The sequence below is a fragment of the Zalophus californianus genome, chromosome 10, assembly GCF_009762305.2.
Source record: "Zalophus californianus isolate mZalCal1 chromosome 10, mZalCal1.pri.v2, whole genome shotgun sequence".
NCBI lineage: Eukaryota > Metazoa > Chordata > Mammalia > Carnivora > Otariidae > Zalophus > Zalophus californianus.
Genome location: NC_045604.1, coordinates 15649310 through 15675388, shown reverse-complemented (window position 1 = coordinate 15675388; position 26079 = coordinate 15649310). Strand labels below are relative to the sequence as shown.

Here is a 26079-nt window from a genome sequence, read left to right as displayed (position 1 = left end):
TTGCTGGAATGGGAATTAAATGAATGAGAGGTGAGGGAAAAAAGACCATCCCTCTGATAAAGTTCTCAGTGAATGGAAATTTGGAAATCTGAAGATAAGTACAGTGAGGATGGAAGAAAAGTGGTATCATGTCAGAGGACAATTTGTGATTTTTATTTTTTTAAAAGATTTTATTTATTTATTTGACAGAGAGACACAGTGAGAGCAGGAACACAAGCAGGGGGAGTGGGAGAGGGAGAAGCAGGCTTCCCGCTGAGCAGGGAGCCTGATGTGGGACTCGATCCCAGGACCCTGGGATCATGACCTGAGCTGAAGGCAGACACTTAACGACTGAGTCACCCAGGCGCCCACAATTTGTGATTTTTAAAAGGTAGTTCCTAATCTGACTTGTAATCAGGAGTCAGCTAATATATAAAGATATAAAGTTATATTTATATAAAATTTGTCATGAATCTTTTTGCTTTGAAACCATACTTACCCTGGATCTTTTGCTCTTTAGAATCTACCTGGCTTTTCACACTCTGGCTTCTCCTAGACTCCAACCTGCACTCATCCCTTTTTATTTTACTGAGCTCTGCTTCTTGATTTCCACTTCAGCACCTTATTCTAATAATGTAGATTATACCTTTTTTTTTTTTTTTTTTTGGCTCTCCCCGTTCCTCATCAATTTAGGTTAAAATTTAAACCCAGCTTTTAATCCAGGGAGTCTAATCCCAAGTGTTAGCAAGTCCTATTGCAGAGTGAGAGGTGATGGAACACTATTCTGTAAATATTCTTGATCCTGAATTTGACTCGGGTGGGGACTGGGGATGGGTAGATAAACTAGAGGGAAGTAGAATAAGGTAAAGGTCAGCCTGAATCTAAGAACTTTGGAGAACAGATGAGTAGTGTAATGAAGGAATCGGATTCATTTAAATAAAGTTAAGTGAAAAAGCTGAGACCATTAGAAATCTTCTGGCCATTAATAAAGAGTTTTAGTGGTAACACTGGGAAGAATAATGAGGGGGATCAGTAGAAAGGAAATGGGTAAGAGACTGGAACAAAACACCATAGATGGGGATGAGTATTTCAAGGAGGAGAGTAGATTGGGGGAATGTTTTCTCTGGTAATTAAATGTTGTCAGAAAGACATTTTTCTATGGAAAATTTAAGAAACCTAAAGATAGAGGTGGCCAGGAGTGAAACAAACCAAACTAAGAATTCCAACTGGGGAATTTGTTAGATGGTCTTTCAATAAAAAGTACATAGAGGAGATAATATGTACAATAACTGACCCCAATTTTACTATCAAAATCCTGGCAATACCTTTTATTTAACATTTGCTCTACCACATGTTTTCTATACTCATTCAGAGTGATTTATTATCTGCAGAAAGGAGTAGAAATACTCTCAGACCACCAAGATGATATTCCTTTCAATGGTAACAGAAGCAGAACAGCATGGATTAAAAAACAAAAAGATATGTAATAAGAACAATAATTGTTTTAATACATATTTTAAATATCATGTGAAAGATTTTAAATCACATTGGATTTTAGTAGAAAGCCAAACACACTAGTTTTGAGTTCTTTTTCAATAATTTACCCTGTCACCCTGTCCACACTCTAATCGAGGTGTTAATGAAGAGTGTAACAGCCAAAAGGCAGGCAGCAGGGGACAATGAGTTGAAAAGAGCCCAGATAATCTCAAACCCTGACTAATTAGCAATTATATTTATAAACACACACACGCATATTGAGAAACAGCTTTGATTGGTGTGTACAGAACATAATACTATTGCTTGGGGATAGGAATGCCAAAGAATTCATGGATATAGTCCCAACCCTAGACAAACATAATCTGACCAGACCCAAAAACACACATGGAATTAGCATTCCAGCACATTTTCAAAAATACAACAATGAGCACACATGCATGAAAATAAATGTCCACAGATATTCAGAGAACAAGCAGTAGAACATTAAAGATGTGTAACTTTGAAGAGTGGGTAATTTATTTTCAAAAATGTACTTTACACCCTAGGGAAAAAAATCATATCACTTATAAAAAATATGTTTTAATCTGCTGGCCTTTATATTTTTGGGGTTTTTTTTTTTCCTCTTTTTTTTCCTACTGGTCTTTAATTGTAAATTAGAAAGACAAGGACAACATAAATGGATGCAGTAAACAAATAAATAAGAAATAAATTCAGGGACCATGTAGAATAAAGGTTCTATATACATACGCTGTATATCCCAGCCCTTATGGTGTATGTGTGTGTGTACATGTGCACACATTTACTTTTATGGATATATCTTTACCTGTCTTTCTCTAACCAAATTGTAAGTTCTTTGAGGGAAAAGGATTTTATCTAGTTAAATATTTGCAGACCTTAATACTAGGGACATCTATCAACATTCAGCAACCTATACATTGGAACTCTAGGAAATATACAAAGATTACAATTATGTTCAACAAATGCAGACATCAAAGAGTCAAAAATATATCAACAAACTAGGGAGGACAAAAAATATTGCTTTTTACATAAAACACTGACAAAAACTCATTGTTATGATATAAAGTAATTAACAAATGTAATTCAATACAAATATTTAAATATTATTAAAAATATTTACCTTCCAGTCTGAGGATCAAATCCAAAGTAAAGGTCTCTACAATGGTCACAACTTTGCCCAGCAATGGAAACGTCTTGGCAAATGCACTGACCAGTTAGGCTATTACAGATGTGATGAACTGCACCTGTTACATGGCATGAACATGGCAGGCAGCCAGGGGCATTGCCTGGAGAAATATAAAAACCTGGAAATAAAGAAATGAAAAGTGTTTAGTTATTACTTCCCATCCAGGCTTTTCTTTAAAAGATAGTGTTTTGATTACACCAAAACCGGAACACTATCATGGCACATCCCAATGCCCAAAACAAACGTGGTTACAGCTGTTCTTCACTAGTGTATCAGTTACAACCAAAGTACCTGGGTGTCTCCCAGGCAACTAAAATTCAGTGTGTTCAAAATCTACTTCATGACCTTTCCGCTAAAAAACTAGTCCTCCTCTAATATCTCCATTCCAGCAAATAGGACCACCATTTATTCAACTGCTCAACCTAAACCCTGTGACATCTTTGGGAAGGTAGCCAGACAAAATAAAAGATAGACAGTTAAATTTAAATTTCTGATAAACTGAGTTTATCGTGAAAGTCTGTGCTATTGGTTTATATTAAAAATTTATGATTATTGAAAATTTAAATTTAACTGAGCTTTCTGTAGTTTGCTAAAGCTGGCAACCCTTGAGTCCTTCACAACCCTCCACCCCTACATCTAGCTAATCACTGAGTCCTATGTATACTGTCTTCTAAGAATTTTAAACTCTCTCTACTCTCCATTCCCACTGCCCTCTCCCTAGTCACAGTCACCACCAAGTTTATTATAATTTACACTATGGACCAGAGGCAATGGTAAGAGCCTTTTATTCATTATCTCACTCTTCACAGCAATGCTAAAAATTCAGGTATTATTATTATTATGTTCACTTTATATATGAGAACACTGAAGGTTAGGAAGGTTAATTAATCTCATTTTCACCAGATTGTAACCTCCATGAAGGCAGGAACCTTGTCTGATGAATTCACCACTGTCTCCCTAGCACCCTGTACAGTGCTTGTCATAAAGTAGGCACTCCTTAAACATTTGATGAATTCACACAAATGTACCAAATTATAAGTAGGCATTGATTTCTATAAGTATTATATTTAAAAACCCACAGAGGGACGCCTGGGTGGCTCAGTTGTTAAGCGTCTGCCTTCGGCTCGGGTCATGATCCCGGGGTCCTGGGATCGAGCCCCGCATCGAGGCCCACATCGGGCTCCCTGCTCCGTGGGAAGCCTGCTTCTCCCTCTCCCACTCCCCCTGCTTGTGTTCCTTCTCTCACTGTGTCTCTCTCTGTCAAATAAATAAATAAAATCTTTAAAAAAAAATAAAAACCCACAGAATTTAGGTTAATTATAAACCCATATTTGTTTCTTATAGCAGAAGAAATAGAAAATGATTCAAAAATATTTTCAAGTTGCTTAAAATTTCATATAACCAACAGCTATAAAATTAGAAAGGCATTAGAAATTAGAATGATGGAGCAGGTATATGGGGGAGAAATGGTTCTCGGTGTTGTGTGGTTTGTGTGCTTATGCATACACATCCTACACATATATACACACATAAGCACATGCATAATGTTACAAGGAATTTTATTGAAACACAGGGAAGAGGGAATGCAGAAAGATTCTAATGAATAAAGTTCTGACAAATGAAAATGATCTGTACAATTGTCATGATCACTAATTCAGGTATATATCACTGATATTGAACGAGAGAAAGAACATGAACACAAAGTGAATCCACTGTGTATTACTATGCTATAGGGAGAAACAAAAAGTAATTGGAATATATTATAAATCTCATTTGAGTCTCTGGTTGAAAACAAGCCATTCTTTCATAGCCATCAACAATTTGTTTTTCTTCTTGGCCCAGCATATTCTCTCTTAGAAAGTTACAGAAATAGTCAAATAGAAAAAGATTCTGCTCAAAGAAAAGGAAGAAACTCAAAATCAGTGCCATTCCAACCTGTTGGAAAGAACTGACTGATCTTGACATTTTTTAGAGTAATTGAAAAACTAGATTATGCCATTAGCTTCTTTGCATCCATTGACAGCAATTTGCCTTATATGTGTTTCCAGAAATAGTTATGCAAATTAATATATATTCTCATACCTGATTCATCATACAACCAAAGTCACAGATTTCAAAGGCTTTTATTCTGAATTCAAGACCACTGTGGCTGCGATTCTATGTATTTTTCTTCCTGTGAAGGTACCTAGGTCCTTAAATTCCTGATGATGGCATCATAAATATACTAACAACTCTCCAACTTGGATAAATTACCCATTAGCACAGATACTTAGAAGTAGAATTAATTTGGACTTATTGCAATAGCTTCAAGCCACAGAGAATTCTAGAACAATTACAGATGATTTTTACAAGAAATAATTTATTAGATAAATCTGTAAAGACAAGGGGGAGTATATTTTGGTACAGACAATTGGGTTGCCCAAGTTTCAGAAAATAAAAAATGCCATAGAAAAATCAGAGATATAAGCAGAGAAGAACAAAAATGAGAAAACAAAAACAAAAACAAAAAAACAGGGAGGCTGCAACCTGGAGGTAGGTCTTCAAGGAAAAGCCTGCACTGGAACTTGTCTTGGGGTTAATTCCCCTCCTCTCTGGATCATGATTATAAAGGTTAACCCCACCAGCATTTTAGTTGTCCTATTTTTAAGCAGTTCTAATTAGGATGACTCAGGTACCTTCCTGCTCAGTGATTACTTCTTGCCTTACCTGAATGCGCCTAATTCTAGACCATTACCTCTTCTTTTATGACTTCCAACTATAGAAAACAACATTTTCCCTTCCCTCCCCCTTAAACTTCAACTCCAGAGTACGGCTTAAAGACAACTGACCTTAATTTTCTTTCACTCAATACATTTCTGATCTCCTTCCATTAGCTCCACTTCATGTTCCACATCTTCAGGTCCATAACATTTTAACAGATCTTTTTTATATTTCTCTCCATGAATGATTTCGTACCACATTCTGAAGCACAGTCATTAAGACCATGCTATTACCTTACATTACGTAGTGCTGAGAGTTTGCACATATATAAAACTGATCGGCTCACTAAAGTTTGTTATTTTCCCCAGTTTTATCTCAGCAAGCCTCTGGTCCCAAACAAGACAAGTCTAATGGGGAAAAAACGTGCTTTTGCAGTTAAAGCAAAAAGTCACCTATATTATAAACTAGTGTTGCTTTATCCAGGAGAAGACTTGCAGAATCCTTAGAGTTCAAAGTTATTAGCAAGGCAGTTGGTATTATCTCCTATAGTGTCTATTTGCACAGCACAGCACTGTCCTGGGCATAAAAGAAGAGCCCATTTCCTAGCAATGTCCCTCCCGAGGACCATGAACAACCAGGCTTGGCCAAGGTCTTGAAATGGGAGAAAGAAAACAAGTTTAACCCCTAGGCCTTATTCAGAAAAGGAGGGCAGAGCTGAGGCTAAGCACTAATTATAAGCCATTTAGAAGAAATGATACTCACCTTAAGCCAGAGAATGGACATAATCCTAAGAGAAGAGTCTAGGGAGAAATTTGTGGCTCACCAGTACCAAGCAACAAGACTCTTCTAGTAATGATTTTAAAAATTAATATTTTCAGAATGAAATATAGTGATGCTAATTTTCAAATTAAAACAATAATAATTTTCTTCCATTTTGCTAATTTTATATAAAATGCTAAAATTATTATTCATAGAGTTGACCAAATGTCAATCATTACATAAATATTAATATTACTTATCATAAGGTATAATTTTTCTTATTTAAAAGTTTTTAAAAACTCCTTTCAATTAGTTTGGATATGTCTTGAAACCTCTGCTCCGATTCCTTCCTCCTGGACTGCTGCTGTACTCTCCTTGCTTACTTTACCAGCTCCTGTTTACTTTAAAAACTCAGGTCAGAAGTCATATTCTCAACTAAGTTCTCCATATCCCCACCTCCTTCAAGAGTGAATCAGTTCCTTCACTTTACTACTTCTCATACTGGACATTTCTAATATTGCACTTGTCACACTGTGTTATATTTACATATAGGTCCATCTCTCCTACTAAAGCAAATGCCTTAATATATTTATGATGACATATCTTACACCAGCATAGCCCCTGGTACACAGTAATGTATTCAATTAATGTTTACTGAAAAAATGGATACGTGAATGAAATGGGCAGATAGCTAGATGGGTAGGTGGCTGGCTGCCTGATCAGTTGGATATCTGTTACCCCTTAAAATATGAGATGATCTCTTTAACACTTTAAAGGAACATGGTAAAGACAAAAAGCCTAGCCTATCAGGAAAGATAGCAGGGAATGTATATGAATCAGGAAAAATATATTTAAAATGCAATCTTTGGGGGTGCCTGGGTGGCTCAGTCAGTTAAATGTCTGCCTTCGGCTCAGGTCATGATCCCAGAGTCCTGGAATAGAGCTCTTCGTCTGTCCAGCTCCCTGCTCAACAGGGAGTCGGCTTCTCCCTCTCCCTCTGCAGCTCCCCCTGCTTGTGTGTGCTCTCTCTCTCTGTGTCAAATAAATAAATAAAATCTTTAAAATAAAATAAAATAAAATAAAATAAAAATAAAATGTAATCTTTGCCTTATTGGCAGATGGAAAGAACTTCAGAAAGAAAATATCAGTCTAAAACTATGTTTCCTGTTCTTAGAACCAAGAATATAATAACATGCTCACATAAGGGAAAAACATTCTATTGGAATTTGCTGTTTTATAAAAACCTAGTTTTCCTATTTATGAGAATATCCATGAAGGGCCTCCAGATGCATATTCTTTAAAAATCAAATTCAATAACAACAATGAATATAAATAATCACAGCTGTGATTATGTCTTGGAAATTATAACACATAGATATGTGTATTCACAATCCACAGAAACACTTTTATATTCTTTGTTCCCATTTTTCTCAGTCTCAGTGGTTACCAACCATATGCTCTAAAGTTTCTCTCCCATGCCATTGCCACCATCCCAGAAATCTCTCCACCTTAGTCCACGGAGATCATCCCATTTCTAGACAACTCAGTTCAACTCTTGATTATCAGATCACGGTAGCCTCTCAGAATTCTATTAATTTTCATTTTATAACTATTACTCAGCTCTAGGGTGGGGGGAGGCTACAAACACTTGTAAGAGTATCTCTTTTAACTCACTCTCAAATATTCATTGAGTGAATGATTATGACAAATGTTGCATTGTTCAGAAAAATGTTTTTTACTCTTTCAGGGTGCAGACTCTGAGGTCAGTTGGACCTGGATTTGTAAATGGTTCTTCTACTTAATTAGAATACATTTCCCCTACTATAAAGTGGGAAAGTACTGGTCCTTCCATCATATAAATATTGTGCATATTCAATGGGACTTTTCAGATAAAACCCTATCCCAGGGCCTGGCAGACTGTAGACACTCAGTAAATATTACCTATTATCATCATTGCCATTTTTATGAGGCAATTTTCTAGGAAAGTGGGATTTTCCTTAAATTACAATTTAAGTAATGACTTGTTGATGTACTTCTTTCCCCCACAGATGTGCCTGGGATTATGGTCCATAGTGCTTATGAAAACTTCTTTCCTAGTGGTTTATCAAGGAAGAGGCTCTTATCCTGAGGCTTAGGTCTCCCTGTGGAAAACATGTTCATCTGCAAAGCTGTTTCATCCAACACTAGGATACGTGGCATAACCGGATCTCAACTTTGATGCACTGATTTTTAATGGAATATCAGCCATCTAATTCCAATTCCAATGGCAGGGTCTTGCATGCAATTCTGGTTTATGAGCTCATTACTTAACAAATATGATATGGTTCTTAATGAAACAAGATACTTTGTTTTACTTTCTAATAGTCTGTATGAATTATAAAACAAAACCAAAAGTAAATATCAGAGGAAAGCATGAGGAATTGTCCTATTAGCACAAAACATGTCATACGAAGCTGTTTTCATTATAAATTAGCCTTTATTTTATTCCAGAGCTGCAGAGTCCTCAATAAACCCTCTCTGCCTCTGGTTCTCAAGGACAAGGGTGGGTCACTGGCTCAGGATGCCTTGACATCCTTCCCTGCATTTCTCGGCCTAGCCTCTGATTAAGTGCTTGCTGCTGAACATTACGAGGTCATCCGGCACTGAAAAAAACGAACTGGGAAAACATATTTAGTGCTATATTTATTAGTGTGGGTATATGTACATTCATATATGTACACACACTCCAAATAATTTTAAATTAAAGCATTTTTAAAATACTTAATGGAGGTTAAGCAGCATTTTTAACCTCTGTTCAAGTTATTGAATGGCATATTAAAACCAATGTGGCTCTAATGTACCTTCTAATGTGCACTGCTGCTTTAACAAATTGCCTATAAATTTTAGTTGAATTAAGCCTATTCCTTGTACATTCATAGTAAGGTTAGGTTAATAATACATGAGGTTTCATTATGTGCACCTTCCTTAATAATGTTTTTTAAGAAAGTGGGACAAGAATCTATGGGCAATAGTCTACTAGGGGCCAGTAATATTTATAACCAGAGATGAAAAAGGCAGGCAGAAGTCTGGAGGCTTGCGAGTTCATCCCTCCTACCCCACCCCATACTTCTCCCTCCATGCCCCACTACTCACACACCAGTGTGGAGCTTCTCCCCTGAGGTATATGATCTAGGTCTCTCAGATGTGTTTAAAGAAGTAGAAAGAAAGCTTCAGATTGCAGCAGTGCATTTTAATGTGCATTCTGCAGAGCTGGCTACTGTGAAACATCTGTTTATGATAAAGATACTTCAAGATAAGGGTTCTTTTTTTCAATGTAAATTTCACAGGAAGAGACAAGAAAACCAGAAAACAAAATTCAAAGTAGTTTCTGAAGCTAGAAGGCAGGACCAAAAAAAAAAAAAAAAAAAAGTCCATAAACACATTTTGACCTTTCCATATGCTACACCTATGGGTACAGAATACCTTGTTTTGTCAAAAAAAATCCATTAGGTCCTTAGACCACTATTTTCTTTCCTCCCTGGCAGGGTAAAAACCACATCCTCTCTATATGTCAATAAAGAAGCGCTCACAGACTTGCATTGTGCCTGTGCCTAAATAGAAGAGAATGCCACTGGGGTAATTTTTTTTTTTTTTTTTGAGAGAGAGAGAGAGAGAGAGAGAGAGAGTGCAAGTAGGGGGAGGGGCAGAGGGAGAGGAAGAGAGAGAGAATCTGAAGCAGGCTCCACACCCAGCACGAGGCCCGTGGTTAGGTTTGATCTCACAACTCTGAGATCATGACCTGAGCCAAAATCAAGAGTCAGATGCTTAATCGACTGCAGCACCCAGGTGCCCTGCTCCTGGGGTAATTTTTAAATGTAATTATTTATTATTTCGAGAAACACAGATGGAGTATGCACTAGGGAGACACTGCTCTATGTGCCCAAGACAGAGCACTGAAGAACGTGAGGAACGGCAGTTAGACCTATAGGCTGGAAAGGAACAAATGATCTAAAGACTCCTGGAAATGAGGTCAGAGAAAGATCGTGGGTGTTACAGTTCACGTGGGCCATGGTTTTTACCTGCGATGATGAGAAGGCAGTGGAGGATGGACTGATGGGAGATTTCTAATTCCTGAAGTCTGACTAAAGTTTGAACAGCATCCCCTTTGGCTGCACATTAAGAAATGACTCGAGAAGAATAAAGAGGAGAAAGGAAGTTTAGGAGGCTTCTCAGCCAGTCCAGAAGAAAGAGGAAAATGGGTGAGTGGGGTGGTAAAAAGTGGACCAGTTCTGGATCTATTTGAAAGTAAAAGCAACAAGACTGATTTTGATAGAAAGAGATAAGGGTTGTAGAAACAGAGGGGAATCAGAGGAGAGCGGCAAGGATTTAGCTGAAAAGATTACAACCCAGAAACTACTAGGACAACATTTCAGCTAAGCAGAGTCGAACAAATTTTCCCTCCTGAAATGCCCAAAAATGAAAGAAAAGAAAAGAAAGAAGAGGAGATGAAGGTCAATGGCAGATGTCCACAAGTAAAAGCTAAGCACTTGCCGTGGAGCGGCCAACAGTAAGCTGATTGATTCAGGTGGTATAAGTCTAGAAAGAAAGGTCTGGAATTGAAGATTCCAGAGGTTTCTGAAGTCAGGTGTGAGGAATAGTTAATCCCCTCTGCAACCAGAAGATTTTCCTTCTTGCATTTTGAGAGAAGGCAAGTTTTCTCTTTAGAAGTTAAACCAGAGAGTGCATGGGTTCAGCATATGCAGGGACAAAGTGCTGCAGTGAATGCAGGGATTATATATAAGGTGCCTGTAATGGGTGATTTCATGTGTCAACTTGTGTAGTTCTGGTGTCAGTTGTTTGGTCAAACACTAGCCTAGATATTGTTGTAAAGGTGTTTTATAGGTTTTCCCAGAATACAAGAATCTACAGACAAAAGGGCCCACTGAGTGCACAGAAAAATTATTTAACAAAAGCACATTATCATGAAATTGTCAGAAATGAGGGATATAGAAATAGTAGAAGCTTCTAGAATGTAAGAAAGAAGAGAAGAGAAGAGAAGAGAAAAGAAAGAGAAAGAAAGAAAGAAAGAAAGAAAGAAAGAAAGAAAGAAAGAAAGAAAGAAAGAAAGAAAGAAAGAAAGAAAGGAAGGAAGGAAGGAAGGAAGGAAGGAAGGGAGGAAGGAAGGGAAGAAGGGAAGAAAGAAAGAAAGAAAGGGGTAACAGAATCTAATTGGCTCTGCAAGAAGATAATGGTGAAATAATTTTTTTGAGTGAAAATGATTCTATATAATGGTAAAATTTCAAATAGTTGTGAGTGTGGAATAAAGTTATTTGCAGACATTCAAAATTCTAAAAAAAAAAAAATAACTTTCTTCCCTGTACTCTTTCTCACAAGCTCCTAGAGTATACTACCAAATACATATATAAAATAAGAAAAAAGAACACACAGATTCAGGAAATGGGATCCAACAAGGGAGATATGTGAAGGAAATTCTCAGTACAGCTGATGTATAGACACACCTCCTATTGGTTCTGTTTCTCTGGAGAACCCTAACACAGATACTCTTCTTAAAACTCCTGATTATTTCTCAGTGTGTTCAATTAAACCACTTACTGAGTGCATGCAATGTACAAGGAATTACAGTAGTATTGTGGCTACACAAGTTGAATAAGATAATCCTTGCTCTCAAGATACTGAAACTCTAACAAGGGAAATGAGCAAATGCATAAATAAGTAAAACACGAGAATATCTTAAATGTGATAATTATTTTCATTAATAGGGATGATCCCCATTCTATATTTTCCTTAAAAGGCAGGACAACTTGCCATTAACCTTTGGAGAGGAGTTTCGTGACAACTGTGCTTAGACAAATAGCCACTAAGATATGACTCTCCTAGAAAACCAATGTTATCTGAGATAAACCCCAAAAAGAAAGGGGCCAGAGGGAGACAGAGGAGACCATCGGGGGAAGAAAAAGATGGAGTATGACTTTCCAATATTTTAATTTTTAAGCTGAATTGGTATTTTTATCAAAATTTACATGCAGATAATTTTAAAAATCAAATAGAATTTAAAGGCTCACAGCACGTAACAGCAGCCCACTGCTCTGTCCTTCTCCCAGGAACCTCCCTGTCCACAGCAACCACCTTCCTCTGGCTTTTCTTTCTGTGTATCTCTATAACATCCATGTATTGTTCCCTCTCAACCTTGGAAATTTAAATTACAGCCTTTCTACAACAGAGGATGAGTATTCAACTTTTTATATGCTTCCTCAATAATCCCTTTATTTGGTTAAATCAATATTCAGAGATTGACTATTTGATTATATAAATCTATTTTACAGCTATGCCATGTAATATGCTTTGATTATATTTCCTTCCTTGAAAAAATTGCCTTTAATTAGTTTTGTAGGAATCTCTTAGATATTTCTAGGAATCAAAGCCCTCCAATAGAAATATACTCAGGAAAAAAAAAAAGAAATATACTCAAGAAATCTGTTTCTTTTTTCTCCTACGGAATGTATCAACTCACAGGAGGATCCAAACCCCTGACCCTCCCATTCTGATCGGAGCCAGGGGACCTCCAGTTCTGTTGCACAGCTACATCCTAGCTCAGAACAAAACACTCAGTAAGCTTCACAATAGATAATCACTCAAAAGGATGTAACATTTGATCTATTAGCTTTGGCTGGTTTATTTAGAAAGAAGGATATATAAATCATGGTTATTTGTGCAGGAGACTGAGTGCCTTATTTCCAAAATTAGAGATATTAATAAACAGTAAAAGAGAAAAAGTATCATCTTGGGATATAAAAAAAAAGGGGATTGAAAATTTGGGAAGATGATTCTGAAGCCCAAAGAGGGCAATATATTATAGCAGTCACGGGGGCCATCTGCATAGCCCTTAGGAATTATCCTGTTTCCTGGGATACTTACCACCTTGCTCCTACCTTAAGTAGTGGTTCCTAGAAGTCATGATTTATATGGTCCTGATACTCCTGGCCATAGTGAATTGGTTCAGACATAGCCACCCTAACAAAACTGAGTCAATTAGAATTTCCTTCTTGGAATTGTAACCACAAAGTAGCTAATAAGTCTCTGTATTGCTAGAACAGTAATGGGATAGACATTTAACCATGCAGAGAGGGAGACAGAAGCAGAGTGTGTCCTTCTAGAGAAAGAGGGAGAGAGGGAGAAAGAGGGAGAAAAAGAGGGGGGGGGGATATGGAAATGATTGAATAGTTGAATTAATGGCTATGTATCAATGGGAGATTTCTAATTCCTGAATTCTGACTGCATTGCTCCATATCACGTTTTGTGGGACAGCCAGTGATAATATAGCCCCCATTTATGTTGAAGCCAGTTCAAATTATTTTCTGATACATATATCTCAAAAAGAATTAACTATTCTTCAGCTTCATCCCATCCATCCCTTTGGATTTACTTGTCCCACTGACCCATGTGAAAGGAAAGGTATGGCTCAATCCTAAACTGAATTCCTTGTCATGGCAAACAGGACTTCCATCTTACCCATTTCTGACAAGCAAATCTCCTTTTTGCTTGGCACCATGCTCCTTTACACAGGCTCAGATAACTCAGAGCTGGTTGCATAGACAGAACAACCACACAGCTGTTAAATAACTAATAAACATGTATATTCATCATGACATTATGATGGTTTTATTATAAAGAAAATACATTGTTTTACTTAGGTCATATAAAGGCAAGGAGAAAGCCATGGATAGGGTCCATCTTTCTTCTGGTTGGCAAACACATAAAAAGATGGGTACAGTGAGACTAAACAGTAGTCTATTTTGTTAATTTTATGGCATTTAAAAATAATTCTTGATGCCCCTATATGATGCCAGAATATATAGCCCATTTAGTAAAAACATCTGGTTAGCTTTATTCAGAAAATCATTTCATCATCTGAGTATTCGGCATGGGTATAAATAATTAACCCAAGTTTTCCCTTCTCTGGGAAGCAAAATTTATTCTTGTTTTTATTAGACTTTGTTTAGACTTTGTTCAGTTATTAGAAGGGGATTTACTTCAAGTTGAGAAATTAAATATAAGTTAGTCTCAATTATAAAATATCTGATTGGCTGGGATTCCTCTAAAGGGTCATCCCAAATATAGCAACACAGACAGATACACCAAATAATCTTGAACATATTAAATAGTTTTATCTATATTTGTTGATAATATAAATGCAACAGTGTTGTTGGAAGTAAATGTTTTAGAAGTCCCAACCCCAAAACAAAGAGGAATCATCCAATATGGGACAATGAAAGGAAAGTCATTGTGCACTAAACACATAACACATTTCTCTCTTACCTGATTGACACTGATTACACCTTCTTCCTTGCCGATTAGGCAAACACAAGCACTGGCCACTGATTGGGTCACAAGTGATCCCAGGCAATGTCCCCAAGGAGTCACACTCACACATCTGGCAGCCTTGAGAATTGCCACTGGTCAGATTGTACCTGTGAGGCGCACACTGATTACAGTGAAGACCTGTTACTCCTAATTTGCAAGGACATTGTCCTGTTGATTTGTCACACAGCAGAGAGCCATTTACTGTCCCAGCCTTATCACAGTTACAAGGCAGACAGAGGAAAGAATTATTTTGCTGGAGGTAGAAGTATCCCTCCAAACATTCATTGCACCGTCTCCCTCCAACTCTGGGCTTGCAGATGCACTGCCCTGTCTTAGCGTCACAGATGGTCCCAGAGAGGGATCCAGCCATGTCACAGTCACAGGCCTTACAACTGGTGATGTCCAACCCGTAAAAGTGTTCTCTGCAGGTGTCACACTGAAGTCCTTTGGCTTCTTTCTTGCACTCACACTGCCCAGAAAGAGGATTGCAGAGTTTGTTCACTGAGCCGTGGAGGTTGCACCGGCAGGGCTCACATCCATCATCATTAAAACTTCGGAGGAATTTAAATCCAAAATTGCAATGATCACATCGAAGCCCTGAAGATAAAATTTGTTTTAAAAAAGTGAAAATGTGAACATGACTCTACTTCGCACTTTCAAGACAAACAACGCTGCTGCCAACACTTAATGCGGACACAAGGGGCACCTGGGGGACTCAGTAGGTTGGGTGGCTGCCTTCGGCTTGGGTCACGATCCCAGCGTCCTAGGATTGAGCCCCGTGTCAGGCTCCCGGCTTGGCCTGGAGTCTGCTTGTCTCTCTCCCTCTGCCCTGCTCATGCTCTCTCTCAGTCTCTCTCTCTCTCTCTCTCAAATAAATGAATAAAATCTTTTTAAAAAATAAAGCAGACACAAAATGCTAAGTGTTTTCTCCCACCTGATGCTGTAGAGTCCTGGTCATATACTCCAAATACAATAACAACACTTACTTTGGCAATCATATATAACTTTATTTCTGTAATGTGCTTTACGAAATTTTATTACTTAACATACAGAGAAATGCTCACTAGAAATTTTGCTTCTGTTATACATAGTGGAGCTCTTTTCCTCTTTAACAAATATTAAAACTATTACTTTTAATCATTTTATGTTAACAAAATGTTCATGTAAGAGAACAGACAGTGAAATAAATTTTCAAAGCTACACAGAATTACATATTACCATATTACTTATTATCCTAGAAATCAGATGATATGTACTATAATGTTTAACAAAGTATTAAGCTGGTAGCTATCTTTGTGTAACAGTATATATGCTTTTGAATATCACACCTTTAAATAATTAATATAAATAAAACTTATCCAGAGCAATTTTTGTTTCAATGCCTTTATATGCCCCTATATTTTATTATTCTCAATTAATATAAATTATGCTCTCTTTGGCTCATAAAGCAATCACATCGCCTGTCATATTGTGTGATTCAGGATATTCCTCTTTAAACACTAAGTAAATTCTGCTGTAACATTACTTCTATTTAAAGGAGTACATATATACATTTCACAGAGAAAAATATGTTATCATCTAAACTTAAATCTCTGACAACTCAGATTAGTTTCAGAGAGAGTGTTAAAAGGAAAGAGAATAAAACACAAATTTTTGAATAGTAAAGGTTGAGATGCAAAATACTCCCCTTAGATAGTTTCCACATACCCGTGAGTTTAAATAACTGACTACATGGGGCTGAATCAATGGAAACATTTATTTCAAGCTATAATCGCATTAAAAAAAATTAGTCCTAAAATAACCGTCAAAAACACACACAGGAACTCATATGTAGAAAAGTATTTCTTAAACTGGAAGGAAATGCACAATATATATGTATGTATATGGATAAAAATTCAAGAACTCCAATGGAAGGCAAGTTCTTTAACAGTGATGAATGACTCACCTAAGGCATATCATTTAATTTCAATAAGGAAAATAAAAAAGGACCACTATTGCTGCAAATTTTAAAAATAACTGTATTGTTAACAAGAATTATGACTCATTTTGAACTATTAAAATTGGTCTACATGGATTCATATCATATCAGTTTTAAAAATATGCGCAGTGCTTATTTGAATATGCCATACATATTCCTGACAGGCAATCTATTCCTAACGATACTCAGCAAGGCCTACAGGGCATCACATTCGGTGTTAACAAGTGCAGGCGAGTTAGCACACTTGGCATTTAATTCACATTCTTCTCCCTTTTTATTCTAGATGAATGACCTACTTTAATAAAATTATTGGTGCTAATGTATTTTACTGGTGATAGAATCATTAGTAAGATTTAACAGTTTTGTTAACTCGAACAGTTTGCTTTCTGAAGCGTACACAACATACACTGGTATTTTTTGGCTTTTTTTTTATATTAACAAGGTAAAATTGAATAAGGGTATTGGCTAATCCCATTAGGAAAAGAAACCTATATATACACATATCAAGTTTACATTTTTATTAAAAATGCTACATGTGCAGAAATAACTCTGGAAACAGTAATATCAAAATGATGATTTAATCTTCACAAATATATATATATATATATATATATTTGTATTTTCCTACAGAAAACTATCTGGATCAATAAGACACAGAGAGGGCAAGGAAATTATAACCCATTCTAAATAAAGAGCAAATTTTGATTTTCCCCCTTTTCTTAAGCTCTGGGATCTAACCATCAGAGGAAAGATTTCATTGTTATAGAAAAATAAACATTTCATTGTCTTTAAAGTTCTGTCCTTAAATACTGTTTTCAGATCATGAATTTAAAATATATATCATATCGAAGAACAAAGGATGATACATAGATTGAATTCAAAGGTCTTGGAATTCATTTAGCATCACAGACAGCACCTATAAAAAGGATATGCCACTGTTTACAAGTTACTCATTCTTTTTTCCAAAAAGTTAGTTTTTGTACGCTTGAAATGAGTAAGGGCAAGTTATGTTAAAGATTTTTATATAACTTTCTTTAAACCAGAGAAATCTTGTGTCATGTCATTAACCATGTCCATATTTTTTTTATTAAATTAAAATGAAATGCTTGTCTGGCTGAATTGTATAAAATGAGGTATATATATATATACCTATAGAAAAGATAAAGAATTAGCTTTAAACTTACAGCACAGAAATGAAAATGTTATTCAGGATATGTTCACCTGTATGTGTATATGTATGTATGCATTTGTGTATGTGTGTGACTGCCAGGCAAGTTTTCATTATTATAAGGTTCAGGCTAGTGTTAGAAAAACCACGGAAGATTTGGTGTCTTGAATGACAATAGAAAGGTAAAGGTCTTTTTTAAACTTCCTATGTGAACCAAGACATGTTCAGTTAAAATACGAGACTCACTTCATCAGGAAACTTTCCTCTCATAATATTCTCATATATCAACATTTCAAAGTGCATTATGTACATAGTGCATTTTGGGCACTTGATAAATTTTGTCCTTATGTGGCTGTGGTTTCCCTCAAAAATGCTGGATGTAATAAATTGCTATAATCAAATCTAATTTCTGAAAAATACCTGTGGGAGTAACAAACAAAAAAGCAGGTCTTGTGTAAAAAAAAAAAAAATGATAAATAACACCGAAGGTAGCTGTTTATTATAATCAGCTTGGCACTGAATTACAAAATTAAAATTATGTGGCCCTTTATAACTAACCCTACCAATATACATGATCTGTGGAATTATGTTGACTTATTTTGCATTTCATAGGACCAGTTCAAAGAAATATAATAGGAAAAAAATGGAAAGATTTATCACAAAGGACACTGTAGCACAGAATATTTTGAAAAAACTCCATTTATTTTGGTCTATTAAGAAAACTAGCATGGAAATGATTTGCTTAGAACTCATTAAGTGTAAAACATTTTGAAAAAGTGCTAATTTTCTAAAAGAAACATCTATGCAGTAAGCAAATTATATTTTTCTATGACTTATTACTATGGGACCATGTGAACTAAGGCATCTACAGAATAAAGAAACTTCTAAAGGGTTGATTAAACGAAGCTTCAAGCTGTAGTTTGATAGAATTATTAATTTAATCATTTTTAGACAGTTAATTTCATCCAAATTGTTTTTTTTTTTCCAGCCTGCCTTGAGCAAGGAAATTTGCTTTACTCTTCAGTTAAGAAGTCAAATAGAGAATTTGATTCCAGATGGTAATAGAGATGTGACTGTAAACTTTTGCATTACACATACCAATAACGTTTGCTTTGCACTTGCACTGGCCTGAATTTGGGTGACAGGTAGTATCTCCATCCACTGTCCCAGAGGTACTGCAGTTACAAGAGCTACAGCCATCAGGATCCGACTCTTGAAGATTGTAGAATCCATTTTGGCACTGATTGCATTGTCTGCCAGACACATGTCTCTTACAATTACACTGGCCTCCAATCTAGAGGAGATACAACATTTTGTAGAATGATGAACATATCTATTTTTAGATAATTTGCTCATTAGGTACAAGACAGGGAGGGAGGGAGGGAGAAAAAAAAAAAAACTTTAAACAGACAAGAAGGTAATAAGGTACGTTTCCTCCTGACACAAAACATGGGAAGCTTCGGCAGGGTGAATATATAGAACAGAATGAAAATAAACCCCTAAGAAGTCAGTAGCAGAGGACTAAAAGGGAAACGTGGAATTAAGCACTGAACACCATAGAAAGAAATCAAATATAGTCCTGTGGAGATTGAAAATAGAAAAGAGCCGGCAGTTAACTTAGTCTCACAATTTCACCTCTCTGTTTTTTGCTCCCCTCATCTACTATCTCTTTGACCCAAACTTGCTTGATACATGGTACTTAAATTAAGGACAGATCTTTCTATCGTAATATCATCCTGTCAAGGTCTTCACAATGTTTAAAATAAAGTTCCTTGTTAACAGAACCATTTGTGCCTACTGATATGGACCCTGAAAACTTAAAAAAAAAATTCTGCTTTTAGGAATATTTCAGCATATTTATGGTTCATTTGTAACATGACTTAGTCACATTAAGTATATTTAGCTGATTTATATTACGGTAAAAAATGCAAAAATAATTATTTGTTTCAGAGCACTGTCAAGTAAAATAAGAGCTGAATAAAGGAGTATTTTTCTTCTTCAAACTCCTGTTTGAGAAAGAAATACACAAAATATATAATGCTTATCTACTATATATATAAATAATACCATGTTGGTTAAAAAAAGATAATTAAGAGCCTAAACTTTTCAGAAGGGAACATATGCATGTAAAATGTGAAACTAATATGAGAAATTTAAAAATAACTTAGGACTTGAAAAAGAGATGCCAATGTAGACATCAAATCAAATCTCCTATAAAGTCACTGGCATTTCTCCCCCTGATTTCCTTTTACATGAACTGAATCTAGCTCTCCACAATTGGTGCAGGGTTGTCACACAGGGAAGTAACCTACATGTAGAAAGGCATGGCTTGACTTGCCTTTAATTGCAGGTATACTCAAAAAGATCAGGTTGGGATTCAGTTACAAACATGTAGAGAAGGGAATTTTAATTAAGGGATTTTAAGAAATCTATCACTGCCTCATTCTTCCTCATCCGAGATATAGGGAATATGCTGGAATCATTCCTTAAGGGTAAAATAATTGATATGAAAATGTTTAATACTCTGAAAAATAGAAGTGTATACCTGCACCAGGTGTAGCTGTAGATTAGTAATGAACCTCAATATCAAAGATACATATAGGTCCATAAAGATATGCAAAGACCATGAATGATCTCTTTGTACCCAGCTACTTCCCCACCCCCATTCTTACCCAGTCCCATATAATCCAGATCATTACTCAAGACAGAGATTTGATTTGGTCTGCGAAAATAAGTGACATTTATTGGTAGGTATGTGTTATATATAGTCATGAAAATCTACTAGGTCTCTGATTATACACTCTGCTGTAAATAAGATAATATGATTTTATTACCATTTCTTTAACTAAAAGTTTGTATAACACATATAAATTATACTTTCTTTAAATGAGCTATACCTTAAAATGTGGCTTAAAAGTAAGTGATAAAGGCTTTGTAGTTTTATGAAAAGTTTTCATTTTAATCAGTTTCTCAAAATGCACCTGAAAATATAAATTTACATCTGTAAACTCAGCTTCATTTATTTTTTAAATATTTATTTATTTTTATTTGACAGAGAGAGAGAGCATGCTCATGGAGGGGCAGAGGGAGAGGGAGAGAGAGAATCCTCAAGCAGACTCCCCATTGAGCATGGAGTCTGACACAGGGCTCTGTCCCAGGACGCTGCGATCATGACCGGAGCAAAAATCAAGAGTCAGATGCTCAACCGAGCCACCCAGACACCCCCAGCTTCATTTATATGATGGCATATAAATGTACTTAAACTCTAAGACCAATTCCTGTCTACCAAGAAGTAAAAAGTGAAAAGGGTGCGCTTTTCCCCTTTAAAAATACACTTCCAAAAAGTCAGATGCAACATTTTTCTGTTTCTATGCTCTTTGGTAGAATACTTTTACACTAACCCAATTAAATAATACAGACCTGAATAAATCATGGGATGAAAGGTACAACATAGGGAATATAGTCTATAGTACTATAATAGCATTCTGTGGTGACAGACAGTAGCTACATTTGCGGTGAGAACAGCATAATGTATAGAGCTGTCAAATCACTATGTTATACACTTGAAACTAATGTAACATTGTATGTCAACTATACTTCAATATAAATAAATATATATATACATACATAAATACAATCCTGTAATTATTATCCCCAGAAAGATAAGGTAAAAGTTGTATTCACTAAAAAATATAGAAAACAAAAAGCCTTAAGAAAGAAACAATCTGTAAAGGAAGGAATACATTAGGCAAATTAAAATCTCAATAAGAAGATTGGAAGAGAAAGTTGAGAAAATTCCCGAGAAAGAATAATAAGGATAGAAATGAAAAACAAAATAAAAATAGAGCATTTCCAGATGGACAAAAGTAGAAAAAAACATGAGAGAGGAAATTAGCAAAGAATTAATACAAAATAAACATTTTTCCAGACATGAAGCTACAGTTTAAAAGGGCTCACCATGTGCTAGCAAAATTAAGGGGGGGGGGGAGGCAAAATCACGTACAATCCCATTAAGTATTCAAATGCTGGAAATAAACAAAAGGAACAAAAATTTCCAGAAACAATAAATCCCACATAAAAGAACTATAGACTATCACTGAAGTATTCTCAATTATTATTGTAACCCAGAACACTATATCATAACTTTCAAATTATGAGCAAAATTATTTGCCAATCTAGAATTCAATACTAGGTCAAACTATCAGTTATCAGTGAGGAAAGAATAATGACGTTTTTCAGGTTTGGAAGGATTTAAAAACTATAACTCCCTCTCTTAGGAAGCTAGTTGGTGATAGAATTCCAGCAGATAAAAAAGTAAACGAACAACAGCAACAACAATGCAAGGCATGGGATCAAGGAGATAAAGATTCAGAAGTATGTGGAAAGTCTCAGGCTAACAGTTGAGCAGGAGACCCAGAAGGCCATTGTTCCAGACTAAATCCAAAGGACGGAACAGGCAATATAAGCAAAGGAATTATTCAATATTAATTATTAAATTATTTTATCTTTATTAAATTATTAAATATAGGCAGAATATTAAATATAGGCAGAATAAAAGATTACAGATATTTTTTGAAGATAGAGTCAACATGATTTGCTGGCAAATTATACATAGCTGCTAAAAGAAAGAAAATTCAAAAATGATTATGGCTTTTGACATGAACAACTGGAAGGATAGAGTTGCCATTAACTAAGTGGGAAAGGCTACAAGTGAAGCAGATTTGGAGGGAAATCAGGAGATCAGTTCGGGACACATTAAATTGAGATATCTGCTAGATATTGAGTATTTAATTGAAAATTAAAGTGTGGAATTCACTTGAGCATTGCCTGTGTATTGACAACCTTTGAAGTTAAGTATCACCAGGGGACTAAATGTGGATAGAGGAAAGATCCATAAAGAGGGTTCTGGAGAGAAAAAGGGATCAAAAGCGTTTTGAAATGGAAGAAATAACAGCATGTTTATTTGCTTAAAGGGAGGACAAAGCAGAGGCATCCACACTGATAACGCAAGGGAAGGTAAAAGTCAAGTGCAGGCCCTGACTCACTGGGCATCATGGCCTCTCCTTCAGTTGATATCTACCCATTTCTAGCTTTTCCAATACTGAGTTCCTCCCAAGTTAAGGCATGTTTCCTTCTTCTGTTATCCTATAGCATTTTATTGCTACATTATACCATCCTGTAATTTTCTAGTGTCTAACTTATAATTATTATATATAATATAATGATTTTTGAAATTATTTGAAAATACATCTTCCCAGTGTACTGTACGGCTCAGCAACCAAAGGGCCATAACCTTGTGCACCTTTCTATCACCGATGGATCCAACAGGATGCCTGATACATGGTAACATTTATAATATTGCAGGCAGAGTGCTAACAATGTTTTATGTATTTTTTCCTATTTATTAACAAATAATCCTGTGAGGCATTATAATATCCAAAAGAAAATTAAGTGACTTTTCCAAGGCCTAGCCTAAATGGAAACCAAGGGCTCTATGTATGGTTGCAATCCTGTGTGTTTATGCACTATACCATCATGCCTTAGAATTTAACACTCACTCCTATTGTCTCAACTAAATGGTGTTAAGTTCCTTAATCATTTGGATGTAGCATAATTACCAGTCACAGTGCAAACTATACTTTGCCCCCTACATCAACCTAAATCTTCGTTTATTTATCTATAAAATGAGCATGATTATATTACATCTGTTGTCAGGATTAACTGAGATTATTAATATAAAAGTATCCAGTATCATCTCTAGATCATAGTAAGTGCTTGGTAAAGATAAAGTATGACGATTACTATGTATATTTCACACTGGTATTGAACAAATACAGTAAATTCATCAAATGACTGATAGTCAAACTTTTTTTCACCCTTCTAGAATACGTGACGGATGTGTGGCATGCACTTGCAAAGTAAAAAAGGCCAATCATTTGCATCCTGAAAGGTTTGGATGTCCCCTCCAGCTACATAACCTCTTTTCGGTTCCTTGAACAAATTAGGGGCGTTCCCACCTTAGGATGCTTGCATAGACTCCCCCCTCTGCCTACGACTCTTCTCCCAGATTTCAACACAACTAATTCCTTCACCTCCTTCAGGTCTTAAATCAAATGTCACCTTCTTGATGAGACCGGTCTTGACTATGTATCTGAAATGGCAAGTCCCTTCCTTAAAATGGCACTGCCACGGTGTTCCACACAGTCCAGTTTCTTCCATAGCACTTTACTTAGTAAATAAACCTATTTATTTTTACATTAACTGATATTGGTCTTTCTCATCTACTTCCCAAACCCCATTATGATGGAAGCACCACAACGGCAGGAGTTTTAGCCATTTTACTATTTGTGAAATGCATGACACTTCATTTTACAGAAGAAACCAAACCTTAGACAGACAGGTAGTAAGTGACCTAACTCCTAAGTCTATGCTCATGGCCACTAAGTTACAAATCTAATGATAGTAGCAGGAAGTCAAGGTAATGACCTATGCCTATGAAGAGATGGATTCACAGAGAAGAATCAGGCAAGCATTCCAGTTATCATTTTGTGAACTTCTCTGAAAGAGCATTGATGTTTGCTAATGGCTGACATACATTGCCTCGTGACTACACTCAGGACCTCTCCATTTTGGACCATACTGCAAAAGCCTGCTGTACCAGGCTATGTAGCAATGGTAGATACACAGAGTCTGCTGCGTGACAATTCAAACAATGAATTTGACAGGGATATTTGTGACAGTCAAAAAGAGTAAGATTCTGCAACAATTTTCTTACCCTTCTCAGCTCTCCTCTCCATTATGAGATGAAATTCCATCAGGGTGAATTCAAGGCATTGGATAACTCATATATGATTTCTTTTGTGTTTAAGGAAAATATGAAGTATGATTTCAAAATTAATAAATTACGTGAGGACAATCAATATTTATCAGAGGTTCTCTGTAATATACATTATATTTTAAGTAACCTAAAGCAACACTTCTAAAATAAGCAGAAATATATATCTTCCTATGTACTCATCTGGCTGGTGGTAGAAAAAATCTAACATGCTATAGATTACATGTTCTCATTGAACTCACTAAACGCCAATGAGATAATGTTGATGTTACCAAGCAGAGTAAGAATTTGAAAAGCAAACTCAAAAATTTAAAAACAGGAAGACTGCCCTGAAAATTAAAGTGGGTTTGGAGGGTATTGTTTGAATAGAAAAGAAATACAAATGAGGGCAAAAAAGACATCTTGTAAGCAGTGAGTACATTCTTCAGAACAGTATTTTCTTTTATAGAGACTATAGACTTTTCTTTTATACAAATTCTTTAACTCGTATTTTCCCTGTTGAGGAGCTCGTGCATTCACATAGTTATTCAACAAATGTTTGCTCACATACAACTACACGGTATGCATCTTGTAAGTTGCATAAGGTCAAATTACAAGAGAAATACCTCTCAGTTTCCACTACTTCTTCCCTCAGAATTGCTATCAGTACCTAGCAAGTGCATATAGAATGATTTCTATGAATCTGTTCCTCTCCCCTGATCTATTTAATAAACTATCAAATTAATTTTCATCTACTGCAATTCTGATAATGATACTCCTGTGACATTTTTAGGTGAAGTGGATTCAGAAAATAAGAGGACACACTTTCTGTAAAAAAAAAAAAAAAATTAAAATCAAGTAAAAGTTGTTTTGCTTCTTATTATCACCAGGTACTAGCAATTCTAAACGATACCTGTGATACATTACTCTTCCCCACTGGGGTGGACTGCCTCCACTGCCTCCTCCACACTAGAAACACCACTACATCACTTCTATGCTCATGGATATTCAATAGCTCCCTATTGCTTACCTAACAAAGTCCACATTCCATGATGTGGCCTCAGCATGCCTCTCTAGGCTCTCATAACATAATGCTACCTCAGTGATGGCCCCAGAGTTTCTATAGGAAGGGCTGGATGGCAGCAATCTGGTTGGAAACCTTGCACAGGATTTGTTTTGTAGCTACGTTTGCCTTTTCCTCTTTTCATTTTGCACTACACTTGACCTCTGTTAGAATTCTGAATAGAAGTTGTAAGAAAAAACATTCTTGTTTTGTTCCTGATACACTTGTTTTTAAACGGTTTGTCAGGTTATGGGATGAGGGTCAGGTAGCCCTCACAAAATGACTTGGCGAGTATATACTTTTCCTCAGTTTTAAAAGTTTATGTAGGACTGATAGGATTTATTCCTTTATGTTATCAAAGAATTCACCAGTGAAGTCACATGCGCCTGAAGTTTTCCTTCTTGAAAGGGAACTTTGAAGCTTGAATTTTGATTACAAATTCAATGTCACTAATTTGTATGAAGTATTAAATTTTCTATTTCCTCCTAGGCTTATGTTAATGTTCTATTTCTTCTTGTATTATTTTCACGTTAACTTGTTCATTTCACTTAAGATG

General features: G+C 35.9%; 1 protein-coding gene across 1 annotated transcript in view; it reads right to left on the bottom strand.

Moving 5' to 3' along the window:
* USH2A (usherin) overlaps window positions 1-26079 on the bottom strand; it is a 717806-nt gene that overhangs the window by 557805 nt on the left and 133922 nt on the right. The window contains exons 11-13 of the mRNA XM_027612135.2: window positions 18745-18940; window positions 14456-15097; window positions 2615-2798 (exon numbers count right to left, since the gene is read on the bottom strand). Coding sequence (XP_027467936.2) covers window positions 2615-2798; window positions 14456-15097; window positions 18745-18940 — 1022 coding nt within the window. The remainder of the gene's footprint in view (window positions 1-2614; window positions 2799-14455; window positions 15098-18744; window positions 18941-26079) is intronic.